We start from the raw sequence: 26,355 nt of genomic DNA on the forward strand, positions 1-26,355 counted from the left end.
GTTCTCCATCACAGGTTATACAGGAGTTGAACCCTGAAGTGCAAGCACATTGTATCATGGACCATGACGTTCTTGTATTTGTTCAGCATCAGGCATGCTCGAAAGGCATGCAGAATAATCATTGCCGTACTAGTAACTGAACTTATAGTAAATTATTAAAACAATACAGAATTTTTATTAATGCCGTTATTAAATTGTTCATTGAATTAAAGGAAATGAAGCTGTCTTACAAAGTTTTACATTGGGCAACTTTTTAATAGGATGATCATGAAAGAGGAAGTGGAATCCGCACTCGTGTTGAGAGACACTGGCTGGGATGTGTTAAGATTCCATTTACCACGATATATTTTCAAGCGAGGGTAAGTATCAATAACTGGCAGTAAATCTCTTAAAATACAAAACTGGAGAATGGAAAGGGGCTGGTAATGGAATGTCACATTTAATTATGTTCTCTGTACCTGTTAGTTTATTTTTATGGAATTGTTTGAAAATGTCTTTGAAACCACTGTTTTTTGTCAAATTAGGTGAGTATTTGTCAGTAAGTTCAATGTTTTGGAGGGGGAAGAGATAAACATAATTCTACACTGACAATGCAGCCTGGCTTCCTTCAATAATGAGGTTAAAAGTGCAAATTCTTTAGATGGTTTTATCAGTGGCTTTTGATATCTCTGGTGATGCACAGCCTAGATAGGTGAACTAGGAATAGGAATATCACCTAGATAGGTGATAGGAAACTTGACCTGACTCTTCCTTTTTTCACACTTTTCATGAATCACCAGATTTTCCCCTTTGCCTCTCTGAATCCCTTCTTTCCTCCATTTTTTAGAACTTTTCAAGAGAAGCTTTCTTCAAGAGGTATCAACACTTAGTCATGGGAGTGATAGTAAAACATGCAGTTCTTCATAGGGGAAAGGCATTATTTTGTGCAGCCACCCATCCTGGACTTAGGTTAAGGAAACTAATTTTTCACATTAATAGTCCTATCATATTGTAATCTTGCTGTAGGACTCTCTTTTTGCAGGGTATTTACTTTCACGTGTAGATCAAGTCATCATATCATAAAAGTCTCAGTTTCTTACTTCATGAAGTTTCTGACATCAGTTGCATACCTAATGGCACATTAATTTGCACTTCTCAGAACCGTAAGGGCTTTAAGATATACTGTGAGCCTCCTGAATTCTTTGAGTGGAGGATAAGTCTGTAGGGATCTCATTTAATTTAAGTGCAGTGCTTGGAGTTCAAAGTGGTTTTCTTGGGCTCTCTATTTGCAAGACAGAACATAATTGTCATGGGATTCAAGAAAGCGTGGGATTCTTTTCATTGCTGAGAAATTTTGGAGAGTGTATGTCTAACCAGTGCTAGTCCACTTGCTTCTGCTAGATCATTAATAATATGCTATCTTCAGCTTGGGAGGTTAATCAATGGATTTAGGTGTTTGAGGGTTGTGGTGCCCTATAGAATGAAGCTTTCATTGACTTCAGAGAAGATGTAAGTAGTAAGAAGGTCTAGCTTTCTTTTCATGAGTCTTTGACCATCCTGTGCAGACAATGTCACATAATGTGACCACTGTTGTTATACATCAACAAACAAGAAAGAACAAGTTCCTTTACTCCTTTTAGGGAAATGTTCCATGCTGAATGCATGAAATTAACCTGAGAAGTGTGTCTGCTCACAGTCTTGAGTGACTTAATGGGCAGACTAGACATCTTAACAGACTGCTTACCACTACGTAGTGAAGGACACAGCCTATAATCCATCTTTGAGGATTACCAATACTGATGTCAACCTCTGTTCTTCATACTTCTTGTTGGTGTATCAGTCTTTCTGTTGTAGAACCAGAGTAGCTCTAGGATTCCTGTCAGATGCACTCCTGACTCTCTTTGGGGAGGTGTTGCAGTTTGTGATTCCCTAAGCATAGTGTGAGTGCTTGCATAGATCTTCCCAGCCTTAGAGATTCTTCTCATTTGAACAGGATTTCTTACTGAATTTGAAAAAGCCTGATCAGTCCAGCGGTTATATCAAGGCGCAATTAAATTTCAGTAGCAAATGAAGCATTTCTTCATCCCGTTCTACTATACTGCAGCAGAAATTCTGAGTGATTTATTCAGAGTTTTCTCCTCATCGAAACTTAATTTTGTTCTTAAATATTTGATGGGCCAGCCCGGTGAGTCATCTGTTCATCTTCCACATCCACTGAAGATGTCCTTCCTGATGGCAGTCATCTGAATCCTGCCCAAAGGAGGAGGTTAATCTTGCTTTTCTCTTAAAGCTACGTACTTCCACTGTTGAGACTTGCCTGAGCAAGTGTGGGGCATGCCATCTCTCGTCTGACATGACCTTTCAGAAAGACCTTATCCTCTCTTTGTGATGGCAGAGGGAGGCGCAAAGGGCTGGTGAGTACATCAGGGCACTCTTCCATGGGGAAGCTGGCTGAATGGGCCCCGTTCCAGTTGCACCCAAGAAGCATCAGCAGCTTCTGCATGGAAGGTGTCCATCTGTGAGATGCTGGAGCATCATTCCCACATCACTCAAACATAGGCAAAGGCCTGTTGGTGTGATGCTGCCTTCAGAAGCATAGTCCTGCAACCTGTATTTTGCCATTTTGTCATTTTTCCAGGTAAATAGTGCCATGTGGAGATTGGTGTTTGAAAGAAAAACAATGAAAGGCTGGCATTCTTTCTTTCTCTAAGAACTAGTGTGTATGATTTCCATTACATTAAATATTAGTGTTCATAATATGCAAGAGAGGCTGAAATCCAGTTGTAATTAATACATTTAACAATGAGATGTCTCATGTTTTCTCCACAGTTAATCAGTATATATGTCTCATTCTCTCATTTTATTGTTTTGTAATTCAGATTAATAAAGAAATCAAAGGAATAAAATATTTGAATACAAGTAGCAAATGTACTTGAGAAGGAAGTTTTGCTTTTTTGCTTCTAATGAGAAGTATTTCTCTGTATATGTTGTAGATCGATGGTACATTTAAGGTGGATATTCCTCCAGTCCTCCTCGGGTACAGCAAAGAAAAGAACCTGGGAATCGAGAGAGGTTATGATTCTGTGCGAAATCTGAGTGAAGGCTCGTATATAACACTGTTTATTACCATTGAACCACAGCTCATTCCTGGAGAGTCAGTCAGAGAAAAGGTAACTAATCAGTAATTCATTATATTCTTGCTTTTTGATTCCAGTGGTGCACTTCCTGAGATGCATATAAATAGGTATGCTTAGCGTACCGAAGGACATGAATACAAGTACAGAAAGACATTAATACAAATTCTGAGTGTTGTACTTCAGTTTTTTTTAGCCCAGTTCAATTTAATTGGATGCACCAGTAAGTTAGACGGACACTTAACGCATGAGAAATAACTTTCACCAGGTATCTAGTTCCAATGTAAATAGAAAGCAAATTTGCATTCATTATCTGTGAGCATGTAATTTTCCCATTTACTTCTGAAAACAATAAAGTATTCATGTGAGTATTTGTGAACAGTGGACAAAAAGGAGGTGGCAGGTGCAAGCATAGAATTTTCTTGCTTCTGTGTTTATACTATTCAAATACAGCATTTATTATTTATAGCTTCATGCATGCCTCCAGATCTTGAAGACAATTATTTCTAAATAGCAGCTGTTATTTTTTTCAGTTATTTTACTAAACCAGAAGGGACTTACACTAACAACAATATGTAGTTAAAATGCATACACCGCTTGCTATTTTATGTAACATTATGCAATGATTCTGAGATCCATTCAGCAAGGATGTATGTTTTTCATGCACAAACAGCAGCAGTTCATTCTTTTCCAATTCAGTGCTACACTGGTCATTTATTAGAGACAAACAGGAACTGGAGAGAAAGGTCTATCGTTACGTAATATCTTTTTCAGAATACATATAAAATTGTATGATGCATTCTAAAAACGATTTTTCCTGTTAAATTATAGTCTTGGAAACTATCCAGTCCTATGTTTTCTTGCTCTCATGCAATACTGTGGGAATTGTTACAATTTAGTACTGTTGAAAATAAAATTAATAAAGTGCATTCATGGATGCCTTTTAAGATTAATTAGTTTGAATGATAAGATTATTACTAGGACTCAAAACCATAAATATAGACTTAACATCCTTGAAGCACCTTTAATAGATGAGACCTTATTCAAGAATTTCATAGTCTTAATCTTCACATGCAGTAATTAGTTGCTGGGAAAAAAATGTACTGATTTTTAAGGAAACAGGTCCCTGTTTATAGAAAGACCTGTCTCCAGTACTGTTTCAAAAGAAAAATCATAGAAATTCAAATAAGGGATGAGATTATTGTAAAGTATTATGGATAATATGTTGTGAATTTTGGCCTCTTTAAATAATGAGCAAATGTTGAGAATTTCTTGCATAGATGCAATTTGATGCTTAGTTACCAAAAGGTTATGTATTGTGTTAACGCTTAGTAAAATGGTGCAGTTTGGTAGCTATATTTAGAATTGATCTGAACACTTCAGAGGGAAAAAACAGCATATTTTATTGAAGTCATAGATCTTTCTGACATAAGTTCTCTTTCATTTCAAATATGATGGTAGGAGCTAACTGCCCCTTGCCAAAACACAGACATAAAGAACTAGAAAGAGACTGAACCTTCCATTCTGAAGATGCAGCAAAGAGTCATAGCACACTAAATCACAACACAGGAAGTGAGTCCTGTTTTAAGTAGCAAGAAATACTACATGTCAAAACTTCTCCTTGCAAGGAGCCATACTGAGAAGACAAGGGGCAATGGGTACAAGTTGCACCAGGAGAGGTTTTATCTCGATATAAGAAGAAATTCTTTACAGTGAGAACAACCATTCACTCGAACAACCTCCCCAAGGACATGGCAGTGTCCCCATCACTGGAGGTTTTCAAGATATGATTGGACAGGGTGCTGGATAATCTCATCTAGGCTCCCTTTCCCACAAAAGGCTGGGCCAGATGGTCTTTTGAGGACCCTTCCAACCTGAGCTGTTCTGTGATTCTATCAAAGCTAAACTGTGCCAAAAAGTGTGCATTGTCACTGAAGTGCATTGAAAGTAAAACCAGGAATAAGGAAAACGTTGCTGAGGTAAGAAAACTATTGGTACATAAGATCTGTTTTCTAAACTTTGAAGAACAGTGAAAAAACAGTTGTGATTAATAAATCAGTAGGAGTTTTGCCAGATTTTGTTGACTCTTTGCATTAGAGTTTTTTCTAAATCTTATAAAAATTTTACTTAGCAGCAGATTATTTGTTTACCTTGGGTACTAAGCCAAACCAAATTATTTCTTTAGCAAGCATTGTACAGGATTTTCATATAATCCATTTTTCCAAAGCAATACAAATAGAAAACAGTAAAATATCATTTCATGTTAGAGGAAACTCACTAAAGCAGGACCAAATTCATTAAGAGAAGACTCTTCTATTTTAGGTGGCATGTATCTGATGAAATCTGTACATAAAAACACTACTGAAGTGACATGTGCGTGTATTCTACCTGTGACTGAAAAAGTAATTATTCTGTGCTGCAACTCCCCAAATGTAACACATATACTTATTATAGAAAGTGTTCGGCATAAAATGACAAAAACTAACGAAATATTTTTGTTGTCCTTTGTTCCTATTCCTAGCCATTCCTTCTGTAGTCAAGTTCTTTGAAATACTTGTGTACTGGTTTAGGATGCTAAGTTTAATTTTACAATACCTTTTTTTGTTTCTTTACCTATTTTTCTTCTCTTTCTTGCTGTCCTTCCTGAATCTCTATATAGATGAATGAAATGCTTAAGAAGGTACAATATTAATAAATTAAATCTATTGAGAGATTCCTGTTGTTCCCCGTTTAAGATTTCTTTTGGTTTTGTGCCATTCAGCAATCTTTTTGCACTTTGCGTTACTTTACTGTGACATAGTAGTTGTTTATTTGTCAGTAATATTTGCAGGGAGTTACTACATTTAAATTTACAAAGTGCTGGAGGCTGTATATTTCAGCTGTTAATTATGGTTGAGAAGAATCACCACTGTGGGCCTTCTCTGCTGACTTGGAGGTCTAGTTGCAGGGCCCTGCCCAGCTTAGTTAGTTTCCACTTCTGGTTAGTTTGAGAAGGATAATGAATGACAAAGAAGTGGTTTATTTTGAACAAAAATATGAAGGCTGAGCTTTAATTCCCAGCACCACTAGAAAAATACAAGGGGTTCTAAGTAGATGAAAAAAACTATTTTGGCTGATCCTAATACCTTTAAAAGATGACATTTTAGGTGACATATGAGCAAATAATTGTCATTGTTTCATAATTAATATGTGCTAGAGTCCTAGATTTGCTTCTGGAAAATCTCATCTAAAAGCGTTAACATTTTAGGCAACTCTGAATTATAAGGATTCATCTAAAAATTACTTGGACCTTCTCTGCAAATATTTTGGCATTGCGCAGGGTTGTCGCAGTATTATTTATATAAAAATTACTGGGATTTTGTGCATAACCTCAGTTGTGGTTTTAATGGAGTGTTATGTGAATAGCATGTAGGCTTAGTAGCTAACCATAATTGTTTACTTTGAATTAATATGTGATGTTACATACTCATCCCTGCAGTTTTACTTGGCCATGACTTTCACTACATTTTTCAGTGCTTTAATAAAGCCAGCTTACAGGTACAGGTCATTATGTGCATTCATAAGTAAATACAAATTGCTTGATTTTCCATTACCTTGACCTTTGCTATATGTCTGTGAGCCAAAGTATATACTACAAGCGAAGTTCAAAATTCTATCAGGAAAGAATTTCACACTCCTTTTATGCTCCTGTAAATGGTGAAATAAGGCCAAATATAGTAAAGGCTTAAGCCCGAACTATAAATAAAACTATTTTTTGTATAAATTCTACTGTCTTTTGAAGTTTGATACCCAAGAAGATGAGAAATTGCTCCAGGCAGCAGAAAAGTATGAAGCGGAATGTACATCAAAGTTTCCAAGCCGCCAATGCCTAACAACTGTAATTGACCTCAATGGGAAAACAGTTTTTATTACCAGATATATCAAACCTCTGAATCCACCACAGGAGCTTCTTGATGCCATCCCAAATAGTTCTCAAACAGCAGCAGTAAGTACTTAGAAAAGATAGTGAAGTTTCTGGAATGTAGATTTCAGAATGTGTGTGTTCGCATGTGCACATGCACATGCACATAAGCACATAATGTTTTTATATGTTTGCTATATAGCTATGCTTTCTGTAAAGGAAAAACTAGAGATACAAAATAAAGTAGTAATGGCTATGTGTGATACGCAGTAAGTCTGTCCATAATGATGCTGGAAAAGGATATTTGTCTTCTCTGAAAAAAAATAGGTATATTAATAAGTATTGTCCTTTAAAAGGCAAAGAATTATGCCAAACCTCAATGGGAGTAAATCATATTGGTCTTTGATATAAATTCTAAAATGACCTAGCTGCTACTGTAATGAGGTTAGTCAGTGTTTTGTCATTCATTGATCTCTGTGGAAACAGCACTATGCTTCACGTCTGGTGTAATAATACTATTGTTACATATCTGTGTCATGAATGGAAGGTGTGACTTGCTCTATTTTGTTTTCTTGCAGGAATTGGTGGCTCGGTATGTTGCTTTGATTCCTTTTTTGCCAGATAGTGTGTCATTTGCTGGAATTTGTGATTTATGGAGTACATCAGACGTAAGTAATGCATTAAACAGAATGTCTTTATCCTCTTGAATGTGATGTAACTTCCTAGTAGCCCCTGCTTCCAGGAGGAGTTTGTACTAGATGAGCTCTGTAGGTCCCTTCAGATGTAAATTATTCTGTGATTCTATTATTGTGAGTACTATTTTTCTTTATAAGCCGTTTATTTCAAAGAATGGGGACCAGAGCTTGAGAAAAGTTGCTCATCCCGATATGAGCCAAAATTTTTGTCTTTGATAGGTTGTACTTGATTGACCCTAAGAATGCTTAGGGCTCTAAGCTTTTCCTGGTTTTTTTCCAATTATAAAACAATCCAAAATGGCTAGTCATGCACAAGGGAAAGGGTGCTGAATGATGGAGACTTAAAAACTAGACTTTAAATTGATCATTGTAGTTCCAAGGAACTACAGAAAAAACATTGCATCTCATGTCAGCAATAATGGGAGATTTAGCATTCTTTATCACATACAGATAAATCCTGTCATCTATAGAATAACAACAGACATTGTTAATCAATCATAGATGAAGTTTTTACCATCTCAAAGCTTTTCTGCAAAATTCAGAATAACTCAAAAGACAAAGACCTTGGTTCTTCTAGTAAAATCTCAGATCTGCATCATGGATTTTCACAGCATTCACTCTTCATCCTGCATGTTGAAGCAGTGCCCAAACCATAAAGATCAGTTGCAAAGATCTGAGAGGACTCTTTTGCTTCTGAAGTCTTAAGAAACATTATTAAATGTTGTAAGTTGAAAACACAGTTGATAACTGCATAGAAAGACTTTCTGTTTGTTTGTTTGTTTAATCTCAATTAGCAATTTCTTTATCTTCTGGCGGGAGATGAGGAAGAACATGCCGTGCTCTTGTGTAATTATTTTCTTGGTATGGGGAAAAAAGCCTGGCTTATCATTGGAAATGCTATTCCTGAGGTAAGAGGATTTTTTCATTTGGTCTTAATATTAACTTTTATTCTCTGAAGTCTTTGGTTCCCACCAGTGGATAGAATGGTTTCTTGCCGGCATGTTTTTCCAGGAAGTTATCTAAACGTTGGTGCTGCTGGAACCGATTCTTTCCAGGGAGAAAAAAGTTGAAAGTATATCTTAGTATAAATATTGTCTTTTTTTTTTTCCTGGACCCATGCTTCCATGCTTAATCCAGTAGTAGCAGTCATCCTCATAGTACAATACCAAGCATCTCTCAACCTTGATTGGACTTTAGCTTGTATAAATGGTGTGTCCAGGACAAAGGTAATGGAGACAGTCCATTCACAGGGTCTGAGTCGTGAACACACAGACTGTGACAGAGTTTGGGTGGGATTGGGTAAAGGTTGAGAGGCGGCAGGAGAGGGTTAGGGGCTTGCCATGGATTCTTACTGGTACGTACACGTTCCTTGATTCTCTCTCCAGCTGATGGCAAAGCTGCAGCAAGAGTAATGATAGATCTGTTCAGGCTCGACCAGTCAATCTTCATCTGCCTTCTGTAATACAGGCAGGTTAGGCAGTCTGCTTTGCCTTGGGCTGCCGTGTACCCTGTCATTGCTGTGAGCCCCCTGTGGCAGCAATCTGACTTAGACTGGCTAAGAACTAAAAGATTTAGATTCTTTTGCCCCTTAGGAGATGCATTTGTTCTCAGGGAAGCACTCAGATTTCCAAGTAAGCAATACTGTTCTTTTCAAAGAGATGGTAAGGCTGTTTCTGGTGCAGATTTCCAGCATTAGTATCTTCAATTATCAAGCACATGTGAAAGTTTACCAAAATTCTGTTCATCAAAAAATCCCTGTCAAGACTAGTTTCTTTAGCACATTCTCAGATACTGCAGCAGCAGGAACAGGTACTCAGGTACTTTCCTTCCACTCCAAATCTGATGGAGATGGTAGTCCTTAATGAAGTATTCAGCTTGTGCATGCTGTAAGGAGGGGGATTATTCTAGGTATTTCAAGGTACCTGGAAAATGTGGGAGGTAACAAGAAAATAGAAGAGCAGTTTAGGGATTCCTGATAGAGAATATAAAAAGATAGCTGGGAAATTCCTTATGTGCCTGTATGAGGGAAGGCTGATGGATGAGGCATAGTGTGCTGCCTAGGCGGCAGTCCTTCAACTCGGAGATTGCCCGTGGATTAGAGTTGTGGCAGTAGCCAAGTAAGACATGCTGATATTGAAGTGGCATACATTAAACGTTCCTGTATGTGGAATTTCGCATCAGTTTGTAGCTGAACCAAGACAACTTTCAGAATCTATATTTTAGAAATGGCTTGGGGCTGTGTATGTCTAACATTTCTCTGCCATTTAAGAGACAGAGAATACATTATTATGTAAGTGTTAGTTGAATTGTAAGGAACCTGTAAATTCTTCCAGCCAGTTTGCCTCAAAAAGTACTATTCATCTCAATGATAAAAATTTAATATTCCAAACAACACAAAGCATACTGTCTTTGTAGCCAGTTTAAAACATCTTTCCCATATTTTTTTTTCTTCCTAGGGACCAACTGCATATGTCTTAACTTTGGAACAAAGTCAATATGTAATTTGGAATCCCAGTACTGGATATTTTTATGGGCAGTATGATACTTTCTGCCCCTTACAAAATGTGTATTGTCTGATCACCTGTGATAATGTAAGTGTACCCAGTCTTGTCACATTTCTATACACGTAAGAGCTGATAACTTGGTATTTTTCTTGACCTTATGCATCATTTGTTCATCAATGTAGCTATATTTATTCTGTCATGTTATTAGTGATTTTATTCAATCTTAAGTAGGTTTTTCAGCTACTTCAAATAAGAAAAACTTTTTTAATCAGCGTTTAGGTGGATCATGACATCCATTCATATAATTTTCGTTACTAGGTTTCACTTACATGTTTTCCATCTTGGATGGCCTAAGAATATGTTCCATTTACCACTGCTTCGCTGAGGAATAGTAATTCAGCAAAGCTAATAATTTGCAGGTGAAACGTAACTGAAAAATGAAAAATAAAGCCAATTGGAAGGAGTCACTTGAGTTGCATATATAATGGCAGGCGCAGCCCTGAATGGTCCAATGTGCAAAACATAGAGCTGGCATTACATGGCACAAAAACTATATTGATTTTCTGCCTGGTGCCAAGTGCTCCTGTTTATTTGCTATAAAATACAAGTAATACTAGTGCCTGTTCACAAGATATTATTCATTGTGTGGCTGGAAACCCTCTGAGAGATAGCAGAGGGGGAGAGGAGAGAGAAGACATCGTAAGAGCTGCCCTGAGCAGCTCAGGGCAGATGAACCAAAGGCCACAGAATGGGGCAGAGCTGAGCCCATGTCAGGGGGGACATCAACCCTGGACAGCTTCCTGCCAGCAGAATTCCCTGGCTTGGCTGGAGGCCAACCCTCGCAGCTTCTGGGGACAGACACAGGGACATGATAGCGAGGTAGAGAGATGTGTGTAAGTCTGAAACTGAGGAAGCAGAAGGTGAGTTTAAAAAAAGAACCCTAGGATTTATTTGAATGACAAGTGGGAGTTGAGTTTAACGTTTGCTCCTCAGTTTTTTGGAACCACTATAGGGAAACAGTGAGTCAGGCTTCCATTGTGCTCCAAAATACAGCAAACATTTGCTTTTATTTTCTGTATTGAAAACATACCTGGAGGAGTCCTTTGAAGTGTCATGCATTGTAAATTTTGTTTTGTTTTTTAATTTTCTGGGGTTTTATTCTAAACACAGGACTTTGGATGAGAATTTAATATTCTAAAGCATATTTATTTTAGAAGTGCCAGTTCTGTCTTTCATTGAATGAAAGTGTTCTGGGGAGTGGTTGAATTGGTTTGGGTGGTTTTTTTTAAGTAGTACTAAACCTACAGTTAAGAAAAATGTAACTTAATTGTTGATTGCTGGAATAAGCAACTAAGGACTTCAGCACTGACAGCCTAATCAGCTAACCTTGAACTACAGAGCTCCACATCTTTCAATCTGCATGTGACTGAGCAGGTGTGCTGCCAGCAGAGCGATGCCACTTCATAGCCAACCAAGGAAAAACAGCTATGCTATGTCATGTAGGCTGTACACAGAACCGTCAGTTACAAAAGGTTACAGATGAATGAGTACCGTTACATATTGTTGATACATTTTGCAGCCTTAGCAGTAGTTATTTAAAGGTTGTTCTGAACACAAAGCCTACGATGCTTCAGACTAGGCTCAAACACAGACCAAACTGAATGTCTCTGAAGTGGACTGCAAGACACAGGTTCCCCTTGATGACAAAATATACATAGTAGCTGTGTGTGTCTGCAGTATCTACTTATGTTCTGCATCATAAGCTTGAAATAGCAATGGTGCTGGGGTGCAGCGGGCTACCAGGCATCACAGCCACAGCTGCGCTGTGCCGGGCCATTGGAAGAATTTCAGCAGAATTCAGAAAAGACTTGTGTAGCAATCCAGAGGGGTGGGGACACAGCTCAGGACAGCGGACGAAACTCTGGAGTGTACTGTAACCCAACACCATGTAATGCTGAAGTGATGGTAAAAGCAGAAAGTTTCTGAAAGCATAAAAACTGCCATGGTGCACAGCAGATGAGGCACTGAAAAGGAAATACTGGAGAAAACAGATTCGGCAGGAAGAGGTACCAACTGCAGACAGTAATTCTGTTCATACACTGGTCTCAATCCATACTCGGAAGCACAAGACATGTCAGACCAGCACCATCCCTTTTGACGCGAGAATGCAAAAGCTGCACATCAGGTGGGGCTATCTGAGATTGCCTTGTTTCATATGCACTCATACTGGTAATCACTACAGGAGGTCAAGATTATATGGTATTTTATTGCCATGTAAGTAAGTGGAATGTGTTCCATAGCTGTGATTATATGCTGACAGTTAAAACAAAGTTGCTTTCTTGTAGATTTGGTTTAATATGCAAGAATATGATTCCCCAGTAAGGATAAATTTTGATGTCAGCAAACCAAAACTTTGGAAGTCTTTCTTTTCAAGAAGCTTGCCATACCCTGGACTCTGCAGCGTTCAGGTATTAACCTATCTATTACTGACTCAATTTGAGGAGCTGAGAGATCACAGACTTAGTATAAAGAAAGAGAAACTAAGTTCTTTGGACTTCTGTGGTTAAGTATGTTTATGTAATAGCATTGGGTTTTAAAAAGGTTTTGCTAGGCACTCCTTAAAAAATGAAAGCAGGAATACAGCAAAGTATTTGGTTTTATACAGAATTAATGTGCATCTGTTGTCCTCTAAACTTCTATGTAAGATCTCAGGACAACAGTGAATTAAATGCAACAAATCTTTAACACAACCCTCTCCAAAGAAGTAGCTTGGTATTATAAAGAAAATATCAACTTTTGTCTTACAGCTAGGAAGGCATTATTTCAATCTGTACACACATCCTTAGTAAACAAACAAGAATTCTTCTAGTTTAAGTTTACTGGGAAAAGAAAAAAACCACCAGCATTACACACAAACATCTCATTAATGCCTTTATTATGTCTCTACTGCGTAATAATTATTTTAGCATAATTGTGAACATATGCAAGTACCATCAATGCAGTGTCTCCTGAAGTTACATTGTGCTTTTTAATATTTAAACTTTTTATTTATTGCTAGCCTGAAGAATTAGTTTATCAGCATTCAGACAAGGCTGCTGCAGTGGAACTACAGGGCAGGTAATTCTACCTCTGAAACAAATGCTGTGAGCGCTAGCGCTGATCACTAGAGGTGGAGCACCTCTCATGCTCCTCAAGCATATTCATATCTAGGTCCTAAGAACCTGCTTTGAATGCTAGGAATTGAGAATGGCCTAAAATCAGAAACCGTAGCTTGCAGGGCTTTTTAAAATTTTCTCTCTTTAATAGAGATTACCAGATAGAAAAACTGATCAAGCATTGCTGTACAGTTTCCTAATGCTGTAGAGGGATGAGAGGAGAGGGTGTAGACTGAAATGGGTTGTAAGCCCCTGGCCTCCCATTCTGTTACTGAACATGCAGGCCCCACATAGCTATGCTGGCATTGCTTTTCTGTGCTTTTAGGTAGCGGTAAATTTAAATGAGGTCCTGTCTGTTCCCTATAATCTGTACTAATTGTGTCAAGGGAGGTCAGTTCAGGTGTCCACTAAATCCTAGAATTGTAATAATCAGTGTACTTTATTGCAGGATTGAAAAAATATTAAAAGATAAGATTATGGAATGGAGACCCAGGCACCTAACTCGTTGGAACAGATACTGTACCTCTACCCTACGTAACTTTCTGCCGCTGCTGGAACAAAACCAAGGCAAAGATGTAGAAGATGACCATCAGGCAGAGCTGCAGAAACAGCTAGGAGATTACAGGGTACAGTTGTGAACATATATGGCTTCTGCATGGAGTAGCAATACTAGGATTTAGTATCGCTACTCTGTGGTATAGAAGTGGTTATTTATTTCCCCTGCTACCAAAATCACAAAAGCTTTTATACCAAAGATAAACCAATGTAATATTTACAGAGTGAGGAGTGATGATCTATTTTATTTCATTTGTACATGTTGAAGATAAAAACTTTCTGCTGGATATAAAGATAAGAATTTAAAGATAAATTGGCTGCACTGTTCTTGTAGTATTGCTGTACCACAACAGTCACTATCTCCAATACATAAATACAAGTGCACTCTCCAAGCACTGGATGCTTATGGCTTGATTGGTGCATTAGCTCCTGAGTCTGGTCAGCAAGAACCTGGCACTGGTGGCAAGTAGTGCTACACACAGTCTACTTACAGGTGCAGGAGCCCACACAACAACATGCTTTACATCAGTTTTCTACTCTTTGCTCCACTCTTCAAAGACAGAACATCTACTTAAATATTCACTGCAGCCGCAGGTGTACCCACACATTCTTCCTCCAGGCTGTTCTAAAGGTTAGGTCCTTCTGCTCCTCATGTAAAACACATGTGATAACAATACTGTACACAACTATGGCAATTTTCAAAATGAGTTGAGGTTTCAGTTCCTGTTGGACCCGAAATGTATTATGGGCAGGAGACATTTGCCACCTCAAATCCCCAGCCAGTACAGACAGAAGAACACAATGAATTAAAACCAGTTAAGAGGCAGAAAAGCAGCAAAGTTAAGCTGTATGTGTTCAATCATACAAGTTTATTCTAGTGGATTTCTAAACATCTTCACTTTGAAATTAACCCAAATTAAAGAGGAGAAATGTCAAAGCTTGCTTGGAGTATATGAAATAGGGAGGTGATACTCAAATACAAAATGGGCTTTTTTATTGCATCTCCTCAGGCCAGCAATAGAAAAGATAAATTTACATGCACAGTAAAACAGATTTTTAAAACTACGTATTTATTCAGGTGCCTTTATCTTTTCTTCTTACCTTATGTGGTTTTTTCTTCTTTCTTTCTCCCAGGTCTCTGGATTTCCTATTCATATGCCATATTCTGAAGTTGGACCTTTAATAGAAGCTGTACACAGCACAGGAGTTCACACCATCGATGTCTCCAATGTTGAATTTGCTCTAGCCGTGTATATTCATGCTTATCCCCAAAATGTTCTCTCCGTATGGATTTATGTTGCTTCACTTGTTCGAAATAGGTAGTATAGATCAGTCAGAATACCTCAAGAAACTTGGTTATGTAAGGGTAAATGTAACAGACTTCTCACACTGCTGATTTGAGCTATCCCAAGTATCTTAAAAACAGGGTGACAACCTGATTTTAGTAGCTGCAAACACATGAGCTTTATTCACCCTACAACCACTGAAGACACTACTTATTACCACTAGGAAGAAACTGACAGCTTAAAATTCCAGTACTAATAGGTGATTTTTATACAGTATTTTATAGCTCCCAGTGGGACACCACACTCAAAAGCATTACACATGCCCACATACAGTGACATTGCAGAGTAAAGTGGCAGAGTTTGGCCACCTTATTTTGAGGTGAAACTCGGTTCCTGGAATCATGCCTTGAAGACTATGTTTTTAACTAGTCAGTTCATTTTATCTACAGACCTTCTTCCTCTTCAAAGATACTGTCATTCAGTTACAATACAAGTAGTTAGTTTTCTGGTACCTGAGTTCCTGAATGAAAACCAGGACTATTTACCCATGAATAAATTTCATGCACCAAAGAGCCATCAGTGAAGGCCATACTTCAATTCTTAAGCAGCTGCTGCTTCTGCTCCTTCATACTTAGTGTCTGTATAATGCCAGCACCATTTAGAGGTGTAAGACTACGTTTTCTTTAAAAGTTAAAGACAAAGTATTTAATAAACATTTATACCAAAAACTAAGTGGAAGCTCATTCATTTTATACAAGAATTTGATTACTTTGGAGTATGAGATCCTTATCTGCAAGTGACCCTAGTAAAATATTATCAAAAGAATAGTTTGCTAAAAATCAAAATTTGCTTATTAGTGTATAAGTAGTGGTGTTAACTGTTAATGTTGATATAAATATATATCCTTTTCCTGCAGTTACCTTACTAATTAAATTCTTCCAAGCAAAAATGATGGTGGGTTGAGCTAGGAAGGATGTTCATCAGAACATATCTAAGATAAGATTCTTCTTAAGCTTAATTCCAAACTAGACTCAGTCCATCTAATAAATACTAGACACAAAATCTTTGGTTTAGAGCCTGTGGTTGCCACCACAGGTTCCCTCTATAAACCTCCAGCAGAAAGGAGTAGCTGCGTGGTCATCACGTGATGCTTTGCTGAACAACACTGATGACATCTCCCAAGTTTAGTCCAACTCCCCTTCAGAGAAGGGTGAAGAAGAAACATGATGTAAGTGAACAGAACTTTCTGCAGCCGATTCAGCCCTCAGCTGTGTCTCCACCAATCTGCACAGAAACCACCACCTAGCAGCAAGGAGGAGAACCCCTAGCTGCACCTTCCCCCCCTCAGAAACAAGAGTTCTGGAACAAGGGCAGATGCAAGAAAGCCCACTGTGTACCTTACTACTCTCATCTTGCCTCGGTCAGCATTGCACAAATGGCCACGTATCTACTCTAACCTTTGGGCACCAAAGAAAATTTACTGCAGCTTATTTGAAGCAAAGTTACTGGAAGAATGGTATCCTTTTATACCTCTTCTGTAGGCTTCTAACTGAGCACGGTACATTCTGCCTCTGGCCCACGTTCAGCTGTTAACCGTGAACAGCCAACTCTGCCCCAACTCTACATTCACTTGTATTTTTCTTGCCTTACTACTCTTCAGTATTAGTGGGAGCAAGATGGTGTCAAAACTTGCATTTTATTGTAATCTCCAGCTGCGCCTGCAAGCTTACTTCCCGGACACCAAGAATCTTGAAAGCTACAGATGTCACCATGACTGCCGTCCTAAATAAATACTACTCAAAAGAATTTATCCAACTAGTAAGTAAAAACTACTAGTTTGACATATTGTCAGCCTTAAAAATTAGGCAGGATGCAGAAAGAAACCTGTCTGCCTTCTACAAAGGCTGCCACCTACCGCTCCTTTGCCCTAGAGAAAAACAACCTGCAGCTACACCAGTCATATGAGCAGGTGGCCATTAAAGTTTGCAACTTAACATGGGCCACAATACTCACTTCCTCTTGCAATGGGCTCTTCCCCATACCCACCCCCCCCGCCCCCGACTCATACATTACTCATGTCTCTCCCTAGTACAGGTTTCACTCAGCCCAGCAATGGGTTCTCTGCCTCCCTGCTAGTCTCCACTCTTCAATGAGGGGTCTTTTTAAAAATCAAAGCAATGGGGAAAATGTACTGTTATCTTCCACAAATTTCATATGAATGAAAACTGACATCCCTTGAAGCTGTTTCACAAATGCTTCCTAACACAGTCATGGGAAGAAATAAACCAAAACACCCCCCACATACACACATTGCAAGGTTCACAGCTCCGCAACCACCACAACACCCACCCACCCAATCTCTGCAGCCTACTGGCATGGTATGCCTGGATATTACACCTTAAAAGCATATATATTCAACTGCTACATAAATTTTTTGTTGGTGGGAATGTTTTATTTGAGTATGTCTTTCAAGCCCAAATACAAAACCAAATGCAAAAGGATGGTGGGAATTTCCCTAATTTTGCAATATAAAGAATGACTTCAGGATGAGAGGAAAGAGAGAAACAAGGCTCCTAAAGATGTGTAATTGTTACCCAGATGCAAACAATACATTTTAAATTCTCTGCAGAGCTTTATATTGTACTTACGGATTCAAAATAAAAAACCATTCACTTAACACAAAATAATCCAGTAAAGTATATTTAAGTGCCAAACTTGGAAGAAAGTGGCATTAAAAAAAATCTGAATGTTTTCCCGCCTTCCCCAAATTAAGTAAAACAAAACCCAACACCCATCAAACCAAATGAGATTTTGTGAGATTGTTACAACACTGTACAGTACACTCATAATTAAGATTTTGAAGTTGTGGGCAGGGTCAGGCTAGTATAACAAATCTCACTCCAAGGATTGTTAACACAAGATGCGAACTGTAAGTAAAGTGCATGAAAGGAAGCCTGCTCAGCTAAATGAAGTAGACTGAAAGATCAGAAGTCAGCGGTCATTCGCCAGAGCGGCAGCAGGCCCGAAAACCACACTGCAAATTCTGGCATCCACTGGCGGTTTCAGCATGAGGACCTGCATAAAAACAGAACAAATGTGAAAAGAAGAAAAGGCCATTTATTTAGATTCAGAATTCTCGTAACCTGGTAATTCAGAAAATGTCTCCTTTTTTAATACACTAAACAACTTCATTCAGCACTGTGAAGTCTGAAACACTGCCAGTACTATCACAGTATAAAAGCCTCAATTAGAACAGTTATTTTTCAAGAGGTTTTTGCTCTGATAGCTTAGCCCCATGAAGATAACGCATTCAAAATGACACAGATGTACGATGAGCAACACTAAAAGAGCAAGTTTAAGCAAGCTCTCACAGCTAGCTTTCAGAATTGAGGTATATTTTCGCAACGCATATTTAACTCCCATTTTTCAAATTCAGATGACGACTTCATAGCATTACCAAAGAAACCATAATCTCCAAAACTACTTCTACCATAATGCAAACAGTTTTTTAGTCTGGAAGATTTTTTCTCCATGAACACTTAATGGTTGGCTAGACTCACGTACTCCGACTGCAAATTCAAAAACTAAAGAGAAAATCACCTTTAGTATCACTGCAGTTATCAGAAGCCATAAGGCTAAAAACTAGCCATTCAAAAAGAAAGAAGTTGCGAGCAGAGACAGTATAAACCAACACTGTAATTCTACCCACCTCCACTTACCTTCGCTTACTGTTATCCCTTTAATTTGAAATGTTAATGTGATCATGAGATAAGAAACTATTAAATTTATTAGTACAGGATTTTATTTCCTGCAGCCATATGCCTGCTTCAGAGACAAACATTTACATTCAGGTTGGCTGAACTCTGGCACCCAACATAAGTTGGAAGTGGATTGCCGAGTTAACTAAAACAAGCTGGTAAAGACCTAACCAGGACAACCTAAATTCCCCCCCTTCGTATTTGAGACAAATCAAAGAATATTTAAGGTGGTTTTAATGCATTTAGAAAGGACTAGGAAAATAATGTAATGAATTAGGGCACCATGCTATGTCTGGCTTGTTTTGTCCCCTTGAACAGTAACTTAAAGTCATAATTCAATTAATTTCCAAGAACCTGGTGTCTGGAAGTCAGCTTTCTGCTTCATGCCACACACCGATAAGCGATATTCTACAAGGTAATTAAGTTAACATGCGTGAGACTGAATAAAACAAACCTGAAGCTATAACGAAGGACAATGGTTAGAGTATGCAAAATAGTAAAATTTTCATGTCAGTAAACTCATTTTCCTTTTCAAATCTTTTTATTCACCTGAACTAAATTTTGATCCTCCAAGTCACTTACGAGCTAGAGTTTGAAAGCTTCTTCGTAAGTCCTTTAAAAAGGAGACTCGGTGCTTCTGAATAGCTGGTTTAGCAGAGCATGTTCTGTGCAGCAGCATTTTCCAAGTCGTAGCTGACCCTCCTCATCACTGCCACAGCTAAATAGCACATCCGTAATTCTGAAGCAACTGTCACATTTCTAGTAAAATGCTTGTTGACAAAATGTACAGAACCACAACATCCCAAGGAAGGGAATACTCAGTATACTTTAATATTGTTTTCCATTCTTTTCTTGCTCATTTTAAGAATGTTCTACCTCATGCCTGTAACTGGAACATAAAAACTGCCCTTCTAGGTCTGACCAATGGTCCATCTAACCCTGTCTTCATCGCTGGCAACAGCAAGTGTTATCTAGGGAGACCATATAAGCCTATCGCGCATACCTTTTATATCTTCCCAGCACCCCTAACGGTTGTAGTAGGGACATTAAAGTCCATTCCCTTTAGTATTTGTTTATTGTTCAGTTGTGCATGCATTTGTTTAACCTCTTTTTAAACCTGCTGATACTAACTGCTTCCACAATTCCCCACAGGACCAAGTTCCAGAAGTTCACTACATTGTGTATCTGCTTTAAATCAATCGCCTACCCATTTTACCTACTGTCGCCAAGCTCCAATACTGCAGAATTGGGAGAGTTACTGTTGCACATTCACTTCATCTACTGCCCTCCCAGTTCTGTAAACAGTCATCCCCCTTCCTGCCTTCTCATTCCCATATTGAAACATTCCAGCCTTTTGAGTGTGTCTTTGCACAACAGCTGCTCAGTGCCCTAACTCTTTTTAGCAGACCTCTTCTGTATCTTCTGCAACTCCATTACATACACGCCTCAAGATGGGGAGACCAAAACTGCATGCAGTACTCCAAATGTGAGTGCCCCAAGGCTTCCAGGACCACGCAGCAACACCCTCTATCTTGTTCTCAACACCCTGACGATGTGTAACATTGGTGGCTTTTTTGGCTGCTGCTGCGAACAGGAAAGATCTCAGAATTAGCACCTACAGCTCTCTGAAATCATTGTTTCCACATTGCAACTGCCAGCTCCGAATTCAGTTTCATGCAGTCACAGTTTGATTATTCCCAACCACCCGGACATAATATAACCATACATACAGCTATACTGAAGCTTGTAAGAAGTCCTTCTGGAAATCTTCAGCACCAGTATCATTACTTGAGGCAGCTCAGTACCACTCAAAAACTTGGCAATTACTGTGCGCATTTCTTACACAACAGCAATGAAAATGCTGAGTAAGACTGATCACAGCACAGAACTCTTCGGGGGGTGAACAGGGAGAGGGATGTTACCTCCTAGATTCCTGTCCATCCTGAACAGTGGCCATTAAGCCCTGCCCCTTCTTCCTGTCCTTTAATTAGCTTTCGGTTTTTAAATTTAAAAACTAGTCTTCTAGCAACTTAAAATCTCAAAAACTTAGAAGTTTCTAAGTAAACTGCATCATCTGAAAAATGTATAGGTTCATTTCCTAATTTATTAGGCACTGAATTACAAATGACATTAACCACATCACAGTGAAAATTCACCCTTCTTCCTATGCTGCATTTCTTGTCCCATGTCTAATCCTCATACCATCACCAACTTTCCTTTATAGCCTCTGACAAAGAACTCTGATGAAACAAAATATTCAGGGCTCAAACCTCATCTCCTGAAATCTCCCACCCTGTATTCTTTCTTAGCCTGTACAGGCAATTCCCATAATTTGCAGGGTATTTCATGCTCTTATTACAACAAGGTAGTAAGTGTCATTAATGGTTGTTTTAACAGTAATGCTATTTGGTTATGACTCATTTCATTTCTGTTTTGACATGGCAATTGATCTCCTCCATCACTGGTCATTTATCTCCCTATAAATGCCCTGGCCCTCCTTGGCTTGTTCTTTTTACATTTGATACAGATAGCAAAATTGAAATGCCTTTGCTTTTGATAGCCACACAGACTGTTTTTGTTTCCCTAGCTTTATTTACTACAACTGACTTTTGGCTACACCTCTTTGGCTTCCTAATCTCTGACCTCCCCAGTCTTTGCTACTGACCTCATTTGGACTGGACTTTGTCTTCAAACTAGCTCTGTTTAAATTCAAATGGCCTCTTTAATCTTGCCAAAAAACACTCTCCTGTTTTCTTTGGACTCTATATCCAAGGTCTCCAATTCATCTCACCTCACTGATGCACCAAGTTAAGCAATACGATAACTGTATACAGTTCCTTTTATATTGTCTAGTGAGCGAGATGGTAATTTCAGATCTTACAGTGGCGCTGAATCACTTTCAGAAGGGTCTCTCACTTTCTACTGACTGTGAAGACTTGATGAGCACTAGCAGTGAAGTGCCTAAACTAAACGTGTTTTGGGGTGGTTCACCTGGGAAAGCAAAGTTAATCAGATTCTCACCTAACCTGCCACAGTCTACATTACTGGTTTAGTTACCTCTAAACTGGATTATTGTAATGCTCTTTACATGCACATCTGATTACTCAGATGCTTCAGGTGACCCAGAATAGAGGTCGGCTTACTCACGATGAACAGCTCTCAGTGTTTTCAAATGAAGTACATATAAATACGTCTTGCAACATAAGAAAGGAACATAGCTATTTGATTACTCCATTTTTTTTACATGTACTAGTGAAACAAATATTAGTCAAAATTTCCTAGAAAGAAGTTAGGCATTTCACCAAGAATACATGACAACCCAGACCAAGACCATGGTGAAAGAGCCACTCCAGCCAGGACAACTGGCTGCCACCACCACATCCCTTTAGCCACTTGTTCTAGCTCTTGCCTGTGGCAGCAGAAACATTCATGTGGTCTATAGCAAGATGGATCCCTGACCCATCTAGGAAGAAAGAAAGAAAAAGAAAAAAAAAAAGAAAAGGGCTTTCAGCTACCCCCGTTCTTGATTGAGTTTACTGAGTAGCCACACACAAAGACTAATGCTGGCCAGAGGAAGGCAGTTAAGAATGAGCTGGGAGGAACACAAAGGAGGGAAGGAAAGACAGTTCTTTTTCACAGCCACCACCAGCAAGAGGCTCCCATCATCAACACTGCATACCATATTTGTTGGTAATGTAGCAAAAAGTAATACATTACAGGGGAATTACCAAAAAAAGTTATCAAATTAAGCATTAGCTTTAAAAAATATAGAAAGACAATATTAAATTCAAATCTGAGTTTATGAAGTGCTACACTCTATCAGCCTTTGGTAAAGTTACACTTACAGACCTTTATGAGAGCACCTTGGTTATCCGTAGAACTTAAGAGAGACCCAACTCTTGAAGTCTAACAACAATGCATTCCCATACAAATCTGCACACAGGAGTCCATAAGTCTCAACAGAAACTGCAAAGTCTTGGCTCCATTGCTGGAAGGCAGATCAAACTATGACCAATGAATTTCTAAATGCCAGAAGAAAAGAGTGAATCATCAGAATCACCACAACTTTATTTCATGAATGCCCTATTTCTTTAATTACAGCACCTGAGGACGACATCATTAAAAAAACTCTAGAAACTGAATAATACTTAAAAGCTGCAAAGAGCTTCTGCTGCAGAAATTAGGGAGCCCCGTTTTTCTAATCCTGAAGCTGATAGCAATCCAGGCTTTAAAACTGAGAATACAGTAAGGAGATTGAACATAGCTTGACAAAACAGCCTATGGGGAAATACGAACTTCTAAGTGGCAAGAGGTAACGGAAACATTACTCTTCTTACTGAGTTCAGTGTGATTTACAAATCAAATGTTTTAGACATTAAACAAAATCAGCAATTAGAAGGGGCATATACTGACAGATTTGTTTTCAGCTACAGCTGAGGGTTATCTAACTCCAAGTTTCCAGTGTTGAGCAAAACACTGGTAGAGGTAGAGATGCTAAACATTAGTATGCAAACCAAGAACTGAAGTAATACTAACAGTAAGCAAAGAAAACAGATTTGGAAGTGTGCATAAATTCATGATCTCCACTCATAAAAACTGCATATTACTGCTGTGCAACAGCAGCCTGTGACTCAGACACAACTGAGTCTATCTAAAAAGTTAGAGCAGCTATGGTTAGACCAGCACTTGCAATGAAAATCTGAAAATTGCAAACAAACATGCCTACCAAACAAGTCCAGCAAGCCCTCCACAAAGAAAATTCAATGAAGCTGTGTGTAAGGGGCCCCCCATTAGGCTCAGTGTTTATAGGAAAAAAAAAAAGAAAACAGGCTGTAGGAGAAAGTAAAGCCCTTATATGTCAACAGACAACAACGTGGTATCTTTATTACTCAAAGATGGCTAAATTCCATGCTGTTGGCTCCATTTTTTGTTCTGCAAGACTGACGGGTTTTCCAACATGATCCCAGAACATATCTCCTTCCCTGAAAACAATCCCTGATAAGCTGGTGGGCAAAGAAAATTATGAAATTATTCTCCACATGCTTACAGATCAGTAATCTTTGTGCAGCAGTTAATAATACAATCTATATAACGTGCAAACAAACAAACAGCTTCAGATATGGATTGATTTAAATGAAACAGCTATTGCTTTCCCTACAGTTACTTTAGAAAGACCAAATGATACAGAAATAGTTCAAGCTGTCACAGAAATCCTGCTGCCCAGTCTGTAATAAGGCATTAGTTTCACACTGAATAGTCCTATCACCATGAAGTTTGAGTGAAAATACAAAGAACAGTACCCAGATAAAACTGCAGGGGATTCATTTAATAAAAGGTTATTTCCCATTTCAGAATTTTGCTAGGACACCCCCGTAAGTTTTTATCAACTTCCTTCTTAAAGAAAACAGCCACAAACTTCTGAGATGCTACTATTTCTCAATAGATGTGAGAAGTCAGACCATTACAGCCTCACTCTCCTGTTGATTTCTCTCTACAGGGGTAACTGTTCATCCAAAGGCATGCATGATGCTTTACAGAACCAAGCAGAGCTTATAGGCTCACAGCTTCCAGCGGGCAGTAAAAGGAAGGAAATAAACAGGAAGAGGATCAGGACAACTTTACAGAATAATTCCAAAAAGTATTCTGTTTAAATATAAGTAATTTCTTGAGGATATTATAGAACAGCCAAGCTTTAAAGTGGTGGACTCACACATGAGATTCTGGCTTTGTAAACTAATAGTAAGACAGCATCATGTATTTTAGGGACAAGGAGAGAAACAGAAATGTCTGAAGACAATCCAGAACATCAAGTCTGGTATTACTGACAGAAGATAAAACAGAGGAAAAGTAGCAAGGAATCAGATGTAAAAGGAAAAAGGCTTTTAACTGGTCTTTGAAGACATCTTTCAACTCAACACAATGCAGGAAGGAGAGTCAGTGAAGGATTTTAAAAAAGGAACCTTAAAATTTTCAGGTTGAAACGCTAGAAGATTTTTAAAAGCTGTAGTCTGGATGGAATGGAAGGAAGTAACAAAAAGCAAATGTCTCAAAAGAAAAAAACCCAGCAGTGTCAAAAAAGTGCATAAAGAAGTGCAAAAAATACAGAAGCAAAACATGATTTAATACTTTCACTTCTAACATTAGGATCCAATCCAAGTGCATCATCTTATATCAATTTCAGTGGATTGAATACCCAAATGTCAGTACAGATTTACCTGTAGTACCAAAGCTCTGGCATCCCGTACTGTGGCTGCATCTCAATATAGATGCAAATTACCAAGCTGAACACCATGAACTACCAGGGAATATAATTTTGTTTTACACACAATTAGCTCTTATAATCTTGTGAACTCAGTTATTATCCTCCTTTTCCCTTCCTTTCTGTTGCACTTACCTGTTTTAAATTCACACATGGAATACAAGTCACATCATGGTTCCCATCTCTAATGGTATGAATGCTTACTGGACCTAACATAGACTGAATTCCAGTGTGGTAAACACTGAAAAGACTTGCACCATAAACATTATTTTATGCATTATCCAGATCTTTCCCCAGCTTAGATCCATCCCTAAGTTACTGACTCAAGCAAAACCAGAAAAACTAAGTTACATTTTCCATAAGGACACATGATGGTAGGATCAAAAACATCCTACACCAAAAACTACTGCAATATGGGAGGTTTGCATGGCAAAGCATGTATCAGTCCTCTCCTAAAAATCACTGCTTTGGTACCAATCTAATGAAGCCTCTGTCTAAAGTTATGACCATAAAGAAAACAAGCAACTACATGGTTTACAGGAAGATATGCAGAGGGCAAGTGTGTATTAGCTATATGGAGACTTACTTTCTAGCCCTTATTATTATGCTAAACTAAATTATAAGATACATGGACTAAAAATGCTTTCCTAGGTAATACAGAACTGTACCAGTGTCCAGCAAAAAAACCCCAAAAGAACAAACAAGGAAAAACTGACTTAACAGTTGTCATTTCATAATTAATCTGTGAAACTCAGTGCTATACAGCCAAGAAAAAAAAGTGGGGGTTTGGTGGTTCTTTTTGTTTTGTTTTTAAAAGTGTCCTTAAACCAAACATCGCTCCCCAGAAAAGCATCACATCTTCATAAAAAGACATTACCGTTAATGTTGTCACAGTAGTAAAAGTGTTCATCGTTTAGAGAAGGGCATGCAGAAACTAAATCCTGCAGGCCTGCACCAGTTACAGTGAGACAACCCGAGAGGTTAAGGTGTTCCAAATGCGGCAGTCCTCCTCCCACAGTCAATGCCCTGTTAACAGACAGAAGAGATGTGTTAAGAGCCCACACAGTGCTAGACTGACAAGTGCTCCACTACGTCACCAAGTCACAGACTTAATTGCATCTTGTAACAA

At 38.5% G+C, this 26,355-nt stretch overlaps 2 protein-coding genes across 9 annotated transcripts in view; one reads left to right on the plus strand and one right to left on the minus strand.

The window, feature by feature from the left end:
• CC2D2A (coiled-coil and C2 domain containing 2A) overlaps positions 1-15,929 on the plus strand; it is a 66,464-nt gene extending 50,535 nt beyond the window's left edge. For all 5 annotated transcript variants that reach the window (XM_072862087.1, XM_072862091.1, XM_072862088.1 and 2 more), the window contains 10 exons: positions 261-359; positions 2,973-3,149; positions 6,895-7,098; positions 7,593-7,682; positions 8,504-8,617; positions 10,166-10,300; positions 12,559-12,681; positions 13,272-13,330; positions 13,817-13,994; positions 15,058-15,929. In XM_072862087.1, the coding sequence (XP_072718188.1) occupies positions 261-359; positions 2,973-3,149; positions 6,895-7,098; positions 7,593-7,682; positions 8,504-8,617; positions 10,166-10,300; positions 12,559-12,681; positions 13,272-13,330; positions 13,817-13,994; positions 15,058-15,246 (1,368 nt within the window). In that variant the 3' untranslated portion in view covers positions 15,247-15,929. The remainder of the gene's footprint in view (positions 1-260; positions 360-2,972; positions 3,150-6,894; positions 7,099-7,592; positions 7,683-8,503; positions 8,618-10,165; positions 10,301-12,558; positions 12,682-13,271; positions 13,331-13,816; positions 13,995-15,057) is intronic.
• A 1,699-nt stretch (positions 15,930-17,628) lies between these two features.
• Positions 17,629-26,355, minus strand: part of FBXL5 (F-box and leucine rich repeat protein 5) — a 37,032-nt gene continuing 28,305 nt past the window's right edge. For 3 of the 4 annotated variants that reach the window (XM_072863423.1, XM_072863422.1, XM_072863424.1), the window contains exons 10-11: positions 26,104-26,252; positions 17,629-18,284 (exon numbers count right to left, since the gene is read on the minus strand). In XM_072863423.1, the coding sequence (XP_072719524.1) occupies positions 18,208-18,284; positions 26,104-26,252 (226 nt within the window). In that variant the 3' untranslated portion in view covers positions 17,629-18,207. Of the gene's footprint in view, positions 18,285-22,816; positions 22,990-26,103; positions 26,253-26,355 lie in introns of all 4 variants that reach the window. The other variant, XR_012042843.1, reaches the window with a different exon arrangement.

This window comes from Ciconia boyciana, chromosome 5 (genome assembly GCF_034638445.1).
Source record: "Ciconia boyciana chromosome 5, ASM3463844v1, whole genome shotgun sequence".
Classification (NCBI taxonomy): domain Eukaryota; kingdom Metazoa; phylum Chordata; class Aves; order Ciconiiformes; family Ciconiidae; genus Ciconia; species Ciconia boyciana.